At 43.2% G+C, this 15,907-nt stretch overlaps 1 protein-coding gene across 2 annotated transcripts in view; it reads right to left on the bottom strand.

Annotated features, from left to right (window-relative positions):
• Positions 1 to 15,907, bottom strand: part of PRKAR2A (protein kinase cAMP-dependent type II regulatory subunit alpha) — a 97,137-nt gene that overhangs the window by 37,175 nt on the left and 44,055 nt on the right. For both annotated transcript variants that reach the window (XM_039477599.2, XM_074403894.1), the window contains exons 3-4: positions 4,474 to 4,526; positions 1,171 to 1,254 (exon numbers count right to left, since the gene is read on the bottom strand). In XM_039477599.2, coding sequence (XP_039333533.1) covers positions 1,171 to 1,254; positions 4,474 to 4,526 — 137 coding nt within the window. The remainder of the gene's footprint in view (positions 1 to 1,170; positions 1,255 to 4,473; positions 4,527 to 15,907) is intronic.

Genomic DNA, 15,907 nt, shown 5'->3' with positions numbered 1-15,907 from the left:
AAGCAATTCTCCTTCCTCAGCCTCCTGAGTAGCTGGGATTACAGGCGCGTGCTAACACACCTGGCTAATTTTTGTATTTTTAGTAGAGATGGAAATTCACCATGTTGGCCAGGCTGGTCTTGAACTCCTGATCTCAGGAAATCCACCCGCCTAGGCCTCTCAGAGTGGTAGGGTTACAGGCGTGAGCCACCACGCCTAGCCAGAAGATTCATTCTTATCATAGATCTCTGCAATCTCAGTACACAATTTGTTTCTTTCTTTCCTTAAATTTCTCTCATCTTTTCACTTAAAGAAAGCATTTTATGGCTTCTATTTGGCATATCTGAATTGCCAGCATCGCTTCTCTTGTGCTTTGGGGCCATCATTAAATAAAATAAGGTTACTTAAATAGGAATACTGCTAGATGGTGACTAAATGACTAATGGACAGGTGGCATATACAGCATGGATACACTGGGACAAAGTGATGATTTACACTCTGGGTGGTAGCAGAGCAGGACAGCATAAGATTCAGAACAGCATGCCCTTTACAACTTTCCAAGAATTATTTCTGGAATTTCCTTTTTGAAAATTTTGAGGTGGAGTCTCACTCTGTCACCCAGGCTGGAATGTAGTGGTGCGATCTTGGTTCACTGCAACCTCTGCCCCCTGGAGTGGAACAATTCTCCTGCCTTAGCCTCCTGAGCAGCTGGAATTACAGATGTGTGCAACTATGCCCGGCTAATTCTTGTATTTTTAGTAGAGACGGGGTTTTGCCATGTTGGCCAGGCTAGTCAACCGGGTTTTGCCATGTTGGCCAGGCTGGAACTCCTGACCTCAGGTGATCCACCCACCTCAGCCTTCCAGAGTGCTGGGATTACAGGCATGAGCCACCACACTCGCTATTTCTGGAATTTTCCATTTAGTATTTATGGACTGTCATTAACTATGGGCAACTGAAACCCTGGAAAGCAAAACCAAGAATAAGGGGGACTACTGCACTAAAAGGCATCTGAAAAATCATGTCTGGGTTAAAGTAGTCAATGCAATGAAAACATTTGTATGTAAGATGAATCTAAGGTTTTATGCTTAATATGGCTGTGGCCAGAATGCTAAAAATTAAAGTTTAAGTGACAAATAGGAACAAAGCTAAAAGATCATATAATAAAAATACTTTAGAAATCAATGTTACCTGATCAAGATTTTTGAAAAGGAGAATATCTTTGCAAGCTTCCTGAAGTCTGCATCTCTGTTCATCAGTTTTAGGATGAATCACCTGCCAACCCAAATAAAACCATGGAAATTATTTTATTTCATTTAAAAATAATCACTTAAAGACTGGTATATTTCTTTCTATAAAGAGTGGGAAAAATAAAGAATATGATGTCATTTTAATTTTACATAAATATCAAGCTGTATGCTGAAGGTGGAGGAACAATGTAATATAGGGGTGAAGAGCACTGACCCTGGAGCCAACTCCTGACTAAGTGGCTGGCAGCAAGTCAGCTGTCCCTTGGGAGCCTCAGGATCTTCATCCATAAAGCAGAGGGTTATAAATTTGTTCTTTAAACAAATATTGAGCATCTACTCAAAAAAAAAAGGTACATCATTTAATCTGACCAGAAATAACAGACGTCAAAAGTGTTGGCTGGACTTGGTGGCTCACACCTGTAATTCCAGCACTTTGGAAAGCTGAGGCGGACAGATCACAAGGTCAGGAAATTGAGACCATTCTGGCCAACATGGTGAAACCCTGTCTCTACTAAAAATACAAAAATTATCTGGGCGTGGTGACACTTGCCTGCAATCCCAGCTACTTGGGAGGTTGAGGCAGGAGAATCACTTGAACCAGGGAGTAGGAGGTTGCAGTGAGCCAAAATTGCACCACTGCACTCCAGCCTGGTGACAGAGTGAGACTCCATCACCAAAAAAAAAGTGTTAAGTATTTTAAATTTGTGATATTAAATTAGGAAATAACTGTTTTACAGTTATCAAGAATTTTATAACTAGAATTAAAAAATTTACATGATTTTTACATTCACAAAAATGGTAGCATTTATTAGAATACTTCAGAAATCTTTCATATGTTACTCATTTTAAAGGTAACTTGGCCGGGCGCGGTGGCTCAAGCCTGTAATCCCAGCACTTTGGGAGGCCGAGGCGGGTGGATCACGAGGTCAAGAGATCGAGACTATCCTGGTCAACATGGTGAAACCCCGTCTCTACTAAAAATACAAAAAATTAGCTGGGCATGGTGGCACGTGCCTGTAATCCCAGCTACTTGGGAGGCTGAGGCAGGAGAATTGCCTGAACCCAGGAGGCGGAGGTTGCAGTGAGCCGAGATCGTGCCATTGCACTCCAGCCTGGGTAACGAGCGAAACTCCGTCTCAAAAAAAAAAAAAAAAAAAAAAAGGTAACTTGACTTAAAGGTAAAATAATAGATCATTAAAGGTTTTTTTTGAGACAGAGTTTCGCTCTCGTTACCCAGGCTGGAGTGCAATGGCTCGATCTCGGCTCACCACAACCTCCGCCTCCTGGGTTCAGGCAATTCTCCTGCCTCAGCCTACCGAGTAGCTGGGATTACAGGCAAGCGCCACCACGCCCAGCTAATTTTTTGCACTTTTAGTAGAGACGGGGTTTCACCATGTTGACCAGGAGGGTCTCGATCTCTTGACCTCGTGATCCACCCGTCTCGGCCTCCCAAAGTTCTGGGATTACAGGCTTGAGCCACCGCGCCCGGCCCATCAAAGGTTTTTTTTGGTTTTTGTTTTTGTTTTTTTTTTGAGATGGAGTTTTGCTCTGTTGCTCAGGCTGGAGTGCAGTGGTGCAATCTTGGCTAACTGCAACCTCCACTTCCCAGGTTCAAGTGATTGTCCTGCCTTAGCCTCCTGAGTAGGTAGGATTATAGGTACACACCACCACACCAGGCTGGTCTCAAACTCCTGACCTTGTAATCCGCCTGTCTCCACCTCCAAAAGGGCTGGGATTCCAGGCGTGAGCCACCACGCCTGGCTCACTAAAGCTTTTTTATAACATCAATCATTTTTTTGTTTTTTGAGACGGAGTTTCACTCTGTCGCCCAGGCTGGAGTGCAGTGGCGAGATCTCAGCTCACCACAACCTCTGCCTCCCAGGTTCAAGTGATTCTCCTCCTCGGTTTTCCGAGTAGCTAGGATTACCGGTGCCCGCCACCACACCTGGCTAATTTTTCTATTTTCAGTAGAGACGAGGTTTCACTATGTTGGCCAGATTGGTCTGGAACTCCTGACCTCAGGTGATCTACCCACCTTGGCCTCCCAAAGTGCTGGAATTACAGGCATGAATCACCACACCCAGACTATAACATCAATCTTTTAAAAATGATAGTTCATATATTCTCTCATAAAAGTAATTTATGTCAATTCTACAAAAGTTTAAAAAATTAAGTTTTTTTTTTTTTAAAGCACTCAAAAATCAAACATGGTCTTATCACAACTACTGTTAACATCTGGGGTATATCCTTCCAGATAGAATTTTCTATATATACAAATATATGTATATATTTGAAATAAATTTGAAATATGTATTTCAAATTTATTATTTTACAAAATGCTCTATAAAATGCACCTCACACAAACATACATCCCATGCCATTACATACAGTCCTGTACCATCACTTTCAATGGCTACAGATTCTCTTCATTTGAATGCACCATCATTTAGCCCCTTGTAATCCCATATTTTGGGTCATTTAGGTTGTTTCCATTTTTCATTGTTATAACACTACAATAAGTTCCATTTGTATATCCTCTGGAAGGATCCAACTTTCATTAGGGATGAATTCTCCTTTAGGTAAATGCTAAATCAGTTGGCTTGACTGTAAGTATTTAAGGCTTGTTGTTATTTTTTTTTTTAATAGAGATGAGGTCAGGCTGGTCTCAAACTGCTGGGCTTCAAGTGATCTTCCCACCTCAACCTTCCAAAGTGCTAGGAGTACAGGTAAGCCACCATCCTCGGCAGTTTGTGTATGTGTGTGCCTGTGTGTGTGTGTGTGTGTGTGTGTGTGTGTGTGTGTGTGTTTTGTTTGCAGCCTTGACCTCCTAGACTGTAGCAGCAATCCTCCTACCTCAGGCTCCTATGTTGCTGCAAATACAGGCATGTCCCACCAACCCCGGCTAATTTTTTTTCCCCCACAAATATGGGGTCTTGCTATATTGTCCAAGCTAGTCTTGAACTCCTGGCCTCAAGCAATCCTCCTGCCTCAGCCTCTCAAAGTGTTGGGATTACAGGAGTGAACCACCATGTCCAGCCTGTTTAAGGCTTTTGACAGCTACAGCTTGGCACTTCTCACCATACCCTCAACCAATGCAGCTTTCAATCTGTTAGACTAAAAATGTCACTTTATTGATATTTTAATTTGTATTTAATTACTAGCATGATGAGTTTTTGTTATGTAGAGAAGGCAAGTTAGTGAGAAATACAACAATTCTACCTAACATCTTTGCTTTGGGTCTTACCCTTGGATCTGTATCTTCCTCTTCCTCATCAGGGTTATAGGTCTCAGCACAGACTAAAATTGGAGAGAAAAAAACAAAGAGAAGAATGAATTTAATAGATGCATGGCTTTAAAAAAAAAACAGGAATTGAACTCAATTTCCTTTTATTCACTGTTTTTTAATTTTTTTGAGACAGAGTTTCACTTTTGTTGCCCAGGCTGGAGCACAACCTTGGCTCGCCGCAACCTTCATCTCCCAGATTCAAGCAATTCTCCTGCCTCAGCCTCCCAAGCAGCTGGGATTACAGGAATGCACAACCATACCCGGCTAATTTTCTGTTTTTAGTAGAGATGAGGTTTCACCATGTTGGTCAGGCTGGTCTTGAACTCCTGACATCAGGTGATTTACCTGATGTATAATATAAATGCTCATGTCTGTAATCCCAGCACTTTGAGAAGCCGAGGCAGGCAGATCACAAGGTCAAGAGATTGAGACCATCCTGGCCAACATGGTGAAACCCCATCTCTACTAAAAACACAAAATAGCTGAGCATGGTGGTGTGCACCTGTAGTCTCAGCAACTTGGGAGGCTGAGGCAGAAATTTGGCAGATGGAGGTTGCAGTGAGCCGAGAACATGCCACTACACTCCCGTCTGGTTGACAGAGTGAGACTCCGTCTCAAAAAACAAACAAACAAAAAAGACATAGAGAGAGTTGTAGGAAACACAAAGGAAAAAGCAAGGTGAAGAAGAGTGTATACAGTATGTTATCCTTTGCGGAAGAAAGACTTCCATGATAAAGGAGAACTAAGAATGGAGGGAAAATAAATATAAATATGATATACTTTTACTGGTTAATTTTCCCAAAAGGAAACAATTTGAGAAAAATAAACTGGAAAGTCATTAAATTATTTTTCTAGTGTTTAGATAGAAACAGAAAAGAAGGGATAGGGAAGGGAATGAAACTTCTCTGAAGAAACATTTTTATATAAAAAGTTTTGACATTTAAGCCATGTTAATTTTTCACATATTTAAAAAATTAAATCGATAACAAGGACCCTAAAACTAAGCACAAAGAAAAACAAAAAAAACCTACCCATGTATCAGGGTGATAACATAATCAGAGAAGGAAAGAATTAGATTCTAAGTAGCTTCTGAACATAGTACTCTGACCATCCACCATCAGTGGGATATACTGGATTTCAACAACAAAAAATAAACGGATGTTGGTGATGGTATAGCAATTCCAAAACTCTTTGGTTTTTTTTGCTTTTTGAGACAGAGTCTCACTCTGTTGTCCAGGCTGGAGTGCAGTGGCATGATCTCAGCTCACTGCAACCTCTGCCATCCTTGTTCAAGCAATTTTCTCACCTCAGCCTCCTGAGTAGCTGGGACTACAGGTGTGTGCCATCACACTTGGCTAATTTTTTTGTTATTTTCCGTAGAGACAGGGTTTTGCCATCTTGCCCAGGCTGGTCTCAAACTCCTGAGCTCAGGCAATCCGCCTGCCTTGGCCTCTCAAAGTGCTGGGATTACAGGCATGAGCCACCACACCCAGCCTATAACTCCAAAACTTTTCTATGTGTATTACTGTAGTGAGTAAATTTAAAAAACACAGATTTTTAAAAATTATTACTGGTGAGAAGGGGGATACAAATATGGACTGGAGGAAGAATTAGAGCTATCAATACAATCATTATTTTAAAATCTCACCCTATATGTTATTTCCAAAGACACAATAAATTATTTAGTGAATCAAGAGTTTTGTACTAAGAAAACTGTTTCTACCAAGAATGAACTAGTTGTGATCACTGATGTTTCTCAGAAAGCAGCAAACCTATACCCTCTTAACAATACAGGCCATTATAGCTGGGAAAAGTGTTCTTATAATAAATCCTCAGTGATCTGTAATAGCTGTGAGACCAGAGGTAATTTATTGCATATCTCCACCCTTCCTCAGCATAATGGCACAAACAGTGGTGATTTCTCTCTGAAGACTGTTGTAAGGATTCAAGCAGATAGGTGCCAGGCACACAGTAAGGAGGCAACTTGAACTATTACTGTTATTATCCTGCTTCCATTTATTCTGGGTTTCAGGAGAATTAATTATTGATATGTTGGTTTTCTATCTCACTTCTTTTAACAACTGTCCTTTCTTCCAGGCTAAACTCCATCACATATTGCTACCCTTACAACTTTGCTCTTTTTGCTTTCTCTAGTTTTTTTTTTACCCGCCATCTGCTCTCCAAGATAGAGTTTCACGCTATCACCCAGGCTGGAGCATAGCAATCTGGTCTTGGCTCACAGCAACCTCCGCCTCTCAGAGTCAAGCGAGTCTGCTGTTTCAGCCTCCTGGGTAACAGATTTCAGGTCTGAAAGCCTGGCTAATTTTTGTATTCTTAGGAGAGATGGGTTTTTTGTTTTTTGGGGTTTTTTTTTTGCCATGTTGGCCAGGCTGGTTTCAAACTCCTGACCTCAAGTGATCTGCCGATCTTGGCCTCCCAAAGTGCTAAAATTACAGGCATGAGCCACCATGCCTGGCCAATTATTTTTATGTATTTAATTCTTGCTCATTGTTTTTAGTTTCCTTATAATCTTATCACACTCATTTTCTGTTTCATCTCAGCCAATTTTATCCTTGACTTTTTCTCAGAATTCATAAGGGCATTGATTTCTTATACTTTACTGAGCATTTTGTAGTGGACCTTTCTAGTCTCCACTCCTCTTACATCCTTAACCAGCTGAGTTCACTCATAGGCCCTGTATTGTTTATTAGGATTTATTTATCATCTGTTAACAGGCAACAAACAGTTCTTGACCCTACTCTCAATCTGTGTGATGGCTAAAAGACTCCATGTATCTATAACTACAGGACAGGCTGATACATACAACTCCCAATTTATTTATTTTTATTTATTATTATTACTTTTTGAGACAGAGTCTCGCTCTCTTGCCCAGACTGGAGTGCAGTGACATGATTTCAGCTCACTGCAACCTCCGCTTCCCAGGTTCAAGTGATTCTGCTGTCTCAGCCTCTCGAGTAGCTGGGGCTACAGGTGCACACCACCACACACAGCTAATTTGTATTTTTAGTATAGACGGGGTTTCACCATGTTGGCCAGGCTGGTCTCGAACTCCTGACCTCAAGTGATTCACCCACCTCAGGCTCCCAAAGTGCTGAGAGCCCAAGGTGTGAGCTACCGCACCCAGCCCTACTCCTACTTTAATTCCCAGTTTCTTAGAGACACTTACTATAGTCCTGGTCTAGCTATACCCCAGCTTCCCTTTCCTCACTGATTCTCTAAACCAATAAAAGATCTGAGAAATGATGACTTCCATTGTGTCCTATACACAGGACTCTCTCATCCTTGCCTTAGCATATAATACTCTACTTGTAGGCTGGGCGTGGTGGCTCAAGCCTGTAATCCCAGAACTTTGGGAGGCCGAGGTGGGTGGAACATGAGGTCAAGAGATCGAGACCATCCTGGTCAACATGGTGAAACCCCATCTCTACTAAAAATACAAAAAATTAGCTGGGCATGGTGGCACACGCCTGTAATCCCAGCTACTCCGGAGGCTGAGGCAGAATTGCCTGAACCCAGAAGGTGGGGGTTGCAGTGAGCCGAGATCACACCATTGCACTCCAGCCTGGGTAACAAGAGCGAAACTCTGTCTCAAAAAAAAAAAAAAAAATACTCTACTTGTGTGGCCCATGCCACTTGTGCAGTAATGTCATGCCCAATAGGGACCTTGTATCCTAAAACAGGTAAGAGAAAAATTAGGGGAAATAGAATAAGGAAAGATGCACCATTCTAGTCCCTGAAACAGCATTAGGTGATGCTCTGTAGAGGGCTGCCCAGTTTCTGGCTACTTTGGGCCTTGGGTCACTGAGCCAAGGAAGTGACAATGGGGATGTAGATTGACTCATTACCTTTACAAAGCATTTTTGTTTCCAGAAGATGAGGCCAGGGTGCCTTTTATCTCAGTTCTTCCCTAATGATTAAGGCAGTCACCTATCTTAGTTCCTAGGCATTTCTTTTTTTTTTCTTTGTGACGTAGTTTTGCTCTTGTTGCCCAGGCTGGAGTACAATGGCGCAATCTTGGCTCACTGCAACCTCCACCTTCCAGATTCAAACAATTCTCCTGCCTCAGTCTCCTGAGTAGCTGGGATCACAGGTGCCTGCCACCACGCCCAGCTAATATATATATATATATATATAGTTTCGCTCTTGTTACCCAGGCTGGAGTGCAATGGTGCGATCTCGGCTCACTGCAACCTCCGCCTCCTGGGTTCAGGCAATTCTCCTGCCTCAGCCTCCTGAGTAGCTGGGATTACAGGCACGTGCCACCATGCCCAGCTAATTTTTTGTATTTTTAGTAGAGATGGGGTTTCTCCATGTTGACCAGGATGGTCTCAATCTCTTGACCTTGTCATCCGCCCGCCTCGGCCTCCCAAAGTGCTGGGATTACAGGCTTGAGCCACCACACCCGGCCAATTTTTTATATTTTTAGTAGAGACAGGGTTTCACCATGCTGGCCAGGCTGGTCTTGAACTCCTGACCTCAGGTGATCAACCCACCTTAGCCTCCCAAAGTGCTGGCATTCCAGGTGTGAGCCACCAAGCCCAGCCTCCTAGCCATTTCTGTTGTCACTTTTTGCATCTTCATGGGTATTTTGGTAGGAAACTTGGGAAGCTGCATCAAGGACATCTAAGCAGACACTATGTTAAACTGCAAGTTTCTTGGTTCTCTGTGCTCGTGATTAATGCCATTATCAGCCTAATTTTCTAAACTAGAAATTTGGAATTAATCATACTTTCTTCTCTCACCTCTTGTCCGATGAATACATCAAATTCTGCTTCAGAAATATTCTCATATTTGATCTTTATTCAGTGTATTCCAATTGCCATATTATTATTTTAAAAATTCATTTCAGGAAATAAATGGGTACACTGGTATTATACTAACTTCCTCTACTTTTGTGCATGAAATCTTCCTTTTTAATTTTTTTTTTTTTTTTTTGAGACACAGTCTCACACTCAGTCACCGAGGCTGGTGTGCAGTGGCACAATCTCAGCTCACCGCAACCTCAGCCCCCTGGGTTCAAGTGATTCTTGTGCCTCAGCCTCTTCAGTAGCTGGGAATTACAGGCGCATACCACCATGCCCTGCTAATTTTTGTATTTTTAGTAGAGATGGGGTTTCATCATGTTGGCCAGACTAGTATGGAACTCCTGGCCTCAAGTGATCCACCCACCTGAGCCTCCCGAAGTGCTGAGATCACAGGCATGAGCCACCACGCCCACCCCTTTTCATACACATCTTCCATTGAAGAGTTTTAAAAAATAAGCCTTCAGTGATGAGACTGACAGAATTTTACTAATAATGATACAATCTTGGGCTATTTCTAGGCTTGCTTTTCCTCCAATTTTGGAGGAAAGTACTTTGGCAACTTAGCTAATTTTTATATTTTTAGCAAATGTTAATTATAGTCTTCACGTTTTCAGATGGAAAAGTAATTATTTTCATTAAAATTGTTAATGTTTCTATTTGTGGAAAAACATTATTCTTTAATTTTCCAAACCTGGTTTTAAGTTTTCTTTCCTTTCCTATTATTTATTATGGTAAGAACACTTAACATGAGAGCTATACTGATTACAAGTTTTTAAGTTCACAACAGTAGAACTCCCGGACAGTTGAATGAAGGTTCCTGGAGAGTGGTGCACCCAGGGAGTGCATGGAAGCTCTGTGTACTTCCCAAATACCTCCCAAAGTGTTGGGATTACAGGCGTGAGCCACTGTACCTGGCCTGAATTTGACTATCTTATTTATTTTGTAGAGACAAGGCTCTGTTATGTTGCCCAAACTGGTCTCAAACTCCAGGCCTCAGGCAATTTTCCTGCCTCAGCCTTCCAAAGTCTTGGGATTACAGGCATGAGCCACTACACCTGGTCTGAGTCTACTTTAGATACCATGATACCACATATAAGCAGAATCATGCAGTATTTGTCCTTCTATAACTGGCCTATTTCACTTAGCATAATGTTCTTTTTTTCCTTTTTTTTTTTTTTTTTTTTTGAGACAGCCTCACTGTGTCACCCAGGCTGGACTGCAATGGTGCAATGGCGCAATCTCGAATCTTGGCTCACTGCAACCTCCCCATCCTGGGTTCAAGCAATTCTCACCTCAACCTCCCCAGTAGCTGGGATTAAGGTACACACCACCACAACTGGCTAATTTTTGTATTTTCAGTAGAGATGGGGTTTTACTATATTGGTCAGGCTGGTCTCTGACCTCATGTGATTCACCTGCCTCAGCCTCCCAAAATGATTACAGGCATGAGCCCCCCACACCTGGCCTCCCTCTTCTTTTGAACCCTGGACTCACCTCCCTTTGCCTTCTTCCAGTTCCACTCAATCTCTTTACTTCTTCTTGGTCCTGGTCCTAAATTACTTCCCTTATTTTCTTTTGTTTTGTTTTGTTTTTGAGACAGAGTTTCGCTGTTGTTACCCAGACTGGAATGCAATGGCACGATCTTGGCTCACCGCAATCTCCGCCTCCTGGGTTCAAGCAATTCTCATGCCTCAGCCTCCCAAGTAGCTGGGACTACAGGCGTGCACCACCACGCCAGGCTAATTTTTGTATTTTTAGTAGAGACGAGGTTTCACTTTGTTGACTAAGATGGTCTCGATCTCTTGACCTTGTGATCCACCCACCTCGGCCTCCCAAAGTGCTGGGGATTATAGGCATGAGCCACCGCGCCCAGCCTACTTCCCTTATTTTCTATGAAAGAATCCATTTTACAGTGCCCACTTGATTGTTGCTGCCCAAGGGTTCTGCACATCTGGTTGCTTGCCTCAGTATACAAGTTACCAGGAAAAGGTCCAGAATCTGTGTGATCCCTATGTAACCTCAAACATTCTACTGTGTGTCATAAGATGCTCAAGACCTACAGGAAATGAAGACTAAAATAGCAACATAGTGGCCAGGTGTAGGGGCTCACGCCTGTAATCCAAATACTTTGGGAGGTGTAGGTGGGAGGATCACTTGAACTAGGAAGGTTGGGGCTGCAGTGAGCCAAGATTGTGCCACTGTACTCCAGTCTGGGTGACAGAGCAAGACCATCTCAAAAAAATCCCAAAACCTAAAAACCAAAATCAGCAGCTTTTACCACAGTTATCCAGAAGATGTCACTAGTCAGTAATGTGATACTGTACAAACTGACAAGATTATCTGGCACAATTTCTTCTTCCAGATTTTAACTGGTGCCTCCTTTATCTAGGAATGTGACTTATTCATGAAATTGTACTTGTGAGAGAAAATCCTTTCATTTATATAAAGAAATGAAAGATCCTACTTACAGGCCTCAGGCCTTGTGCAGCCCTGCCAACCCCTATTAGGAGTTGACACAGCCTGGGTAAGTTAGTCAGCTAGGGCTGCCGTAACAAAATCCCACAGAGTAGGTGGCTTAAACAACAGAAATTTATGTTCCCACAGCTCTGAAGGCTGGGAGACCAGGATCAAGGAACTGGCAGGTGTGGTTTCTTCGCAGGCCTCTCTGCTGGCTTGCCTTCTTGCTGTGTCCTCCCCATAGCCTTTTTTCCGTATATGTGCACTCCCGGCGCACTCCTCTTCTTACAAGGAGATCAGTCCTATTAGATTAGGGTTCCAACCTTATGACCTCATTTCACCTTCATTATCTCTTTAAATGCCCTATCTCAAAAATATAATCACATCAGGGTTAGGACTTTGATATATGAATTTGGGGGAACCCAATTAGTCCACAACACTGAGTTTCTAAATTATTTTAAGCAATACTTAGTAATATTTCACCTGAAGGTAGCTAAGGATGGAAAAATATTGCATACTATGAAAGAATATAAGACAAAAATCAGTATTTTACTATATAGTAAGCACATAAGCCTTAAAGGGCAGGGATGTCTGCTGAAGAGCACCTGCAATGCAGAAGTGGGTGACTGACACAGCACCAGATTCTCAGTGGACTGCTCTGTTGACTGTCACAGTCATCAACAGAGTCAAAATAGTCCATTCCTAAATGTGGCATGATGCCAATACACACATTTCTGATTAGTGTGCTTTGAGGTTTCAACGCACATTTAATAAATAAAAGTTGGGCTTTTTTTTTTTACTAAGGAGATCTTTTCTTTCCTTTTTTCTTTTTTCGAGATGCAGTCTTACTCTGTTGCCCAGGCTGGAGTGCAATGGCATGGTCTTGGCTCACTGTAACCTCTGCTTCCCATGTTCAAGCAATTCTCCTGCCTCAGTCTCCTGAGTAGGTGAGATTACAGGCAAGTTCCACCGCACCACGCTAATTTTTGTATTTTTAGTAGAGATGGGGTATCACTATGTTGGCCAGGCTTGTCTTGAACTCTTAACCTCGTGATCCGCTGGCATCAGCCTCCCAAACTGTTGGGATTACAGCCATGAACCACCATACCTGGCTGACAAAGGAGGTTTTTTAATTAAATAAAATCATACTAACATCTCCAACTCAAAGACAGTTAATACTTACATGGGAGGGCCAGGCTCGGTGGCTCATGCTTGTAATCCCAGCACTTGGGGAGGCCAAGGTGGACAAATCACAAGGTTAGGAGTTCGAGATCATCCTGGACAACATGGTGAAACTCCGTTTCTACTAAAAATATAAAAATTGGCCGGGTATGGTGGTGCTCGCCTGTAGTCCCAGCTACTCAGGAGGCTGAGGCTGAGGCAGAAGAATCACTTGAACACAGGAGCTGGAGATTGCAGTGAGCCAAGATAGTGCCACTGACTCCAGCATAGGCAACAGAGCAAGACTCTGCCTAAAAAAAAAAAAAAACTAGCCGGGCGTGGTGGCTCACGCCTGTAATCCCAGCACTTTGGGAGGCCGAGGCAGGTGGATCACGAGGTCAAGAGATTGAGACCATCCCGTCTCTACTAAAAATACAAAAAATTAGCTGGGCATGGTGGCACATGCCTGTAATCCCAGCTACTCAGGAGGCTGAGGCAGGAGAATTGCCTGAACCCAGGAGGCGGAGGCTGCAGTGAGCCGAGATCGCGCCATTGCACTCCAGCCAGGGTAACAAGAGCGAAAACTCCATCTCAAAAAAAAAAAACAAAACTAATTTGGGACTACATAAGAAAGCCACATTTGAGGAATTCATAAACTCCATGCACTCTATCACTTAATGTAGAGGGACTGTTCTGCTAGAATGTAGAACTTGGAAGGCACAGCTTTTCTTTTTTTGGGGCGGGGGGGACAGAATCTCACTCTGTCGCCCAGACTGGAGTGCAGTGGCATGATCTCGGCTCACTGCAAACTCTCCTTCCTGGGTTCAAGTGATTCTTGTGTCTCAGCCTCCTAAGTAGCTAGGATTACAGCTGTGGGCTACCACCCTGCGCTAATTTTTGTATTTGTTTTTTATTTTATTCATTTTTTTTGTTTTGTTTTTACTTTTCTTGAGATGGAATCTTGTTCAGTCGCCCAGGCTGGAGTGCAATAGTGAGCTCTCGGTTCACTGCAACCTCTGCCAAGGTTCAAGTGATTCTCCTGCCTCAGCCTCCTGAGTAGCTGGGACTACAGGCACACACCACCATGGCCAGCTAATTTTTGTATTTTTAGTAGAGACAGGGTTTCACCATGTTGGCCAGGATGGTCTCTACATCCGGACCTCATGATCCACCCGCCTCGGCCTCCCAAAGTGCTGGGATTACAGGCATAAGCCATTGCACCCAGCCTATTTAATTTTTTTGAGATGGAATTTCACTCTTGTCACCCAGGCTGAAGTTCAATGGCATGATCTCAGTTCATCACAATCTCCACCTACCAGGTTCAAGCGATCCTCCTGCCTCAGTTTCTCAAGTAGCTGGGATTACAGGTGCCCACCATCATGCTCATCTAATTTTTGTTATGTTTAGTAGAGATGGGGTTTCACCATGTTGGCCAGGCTAGTCTCAAACTCCTGACCTCAGGTGATTCACCCACCTCAGCCTCCCAAAGTGCTGGGATTACAGGCGTAAGCCACCCCACCTGGCCTAATTTTGTATATTTAGTTGAGACAGGGTTTCACCATGTTGGTCTGGCTGGTCTCAAACTCCTGACCTCAGGTGATCTGCCTACCTCAGCCACCCAAAGTGCAGGTATTATAGGCAAGAGCCATCATGCCTGGCCTAATTTTGTATTTTTACTAGAGTTGGGGTTTCACCATGTTGGTCAGGCTGGTCTCAAACTCTTGACCTCAGGTGATCCACCTGCCTCAGTCTTCCAAAATGTTGGGATTACAGGCGTTAGCCACCAAGCCCAGCCAAATTTTTGTATTTGTAGTAGAGATATTTCACCACGTTGACCAGGCTGGTGTCAAAACTCCTGACCTCAAGTGATCCACCCACCTTGGCATCCCAAAGTAGTGAGATTAAAAGCGTGAGCCATCATGCCCAGTGTGAAAAAGGTGTCATTTAAATGAAGGTCTGAAGAATGTGAGTGAGCAAACAACAAAGATAATTTTGGTGAGATCCAGAAGCAAAAGTCTGATTAGATTCTTAACACTGAGTTTAAAAGGAAAAAAAAGTCTGATTAAAATGGGCTTAAGACCAGGCCGGGCGCGGTGGCTCACGCCTGTAATCTCAGCACTTTGGGAGGCCGAGGCGGGTGGATCACGAGGTCAAGAGATCGAGACCATCCTCGTCAACATGGTGAAACCCCGTCTCTACTAAAAATACAAAAAATTAGCTGGGCATGGTGGTGCGTGCCTGTAATCCCAGCTACTCGGGAGGCTGAGGCAGGAAAATTGCCTGAACCCAGGAGGCGGAGGTTGTGGTGAGCCAAGATCGCGCCATTGCACTCCAGCCTGGGTAACAAGAGCGAAACTCCGTCTCAAAAAAAAAAAAAAAAAAAAAAAAATGGGCTTAAGAGGCCAGGAGTTCAAGGTCAGCCTGGTCAACATGGTAAAATCCTGTCTCTACTAAAAATACAAAAATCAGCCAGGCATGGTGGCACACATTTGTAATCCCAACTGCTTGGGAGACTGAGGCACAGGAACCACTTGAACCTGTGGTGCAGTGAGACAAGACCACACCACCACATTCCAGCATGAGTGACACAGTGAGACCCTGTCTCAAAAAAAAAAAAAAAGAAGAAAGGAAGAAGAAGAAGAAGAAGAAGAAGAAGAGGAGGAGGAGGAGGAGGAGGAGGAGGAAGAGGAAGAAGAAGAAGAAAAGAGGAAGAAGAAGAAGAAGAGGAGGAGGAAGAAGAAGAAGAAGAGGCAGCGGCGGCGGTGGACGAAGAGGAAGAAGAAGAAAGAAGAAAGAAGAAGGAGGGGAGGGGGAGGGGGATAGGGAGGAGAGCAACTAGAAACAGCAAATACAAATAGCTCCTTCAAGTGGTTTTGCTTTAAAGGCATGGAGAGAAAAAGGTTGGAGAGAAAACAACAGTCAAAAAAAGTTTATTTTTTAAGAAGACA

The sequence above is a fragment of the Saimiri boliviensis genome, chromosome 8 (assembly GCF_048565385.1).
Source record: "Saimiri boliviensis isolate mSaiBol1 chromosome 8, mSaiBol1.pri, whole genome shotgun sequence".
In the NCBI taxonomy this organism is placed as follows: Eukaryota; Metazoa; Chordata; class Mammalia; order Primates; family Cebidae; genus Saimiri; species Saimiri boliviensis.
Note: the sequence above shows the minus strand (reverse complement) of the source record. Positions and strands in the feature narration are given on the sequence as shown.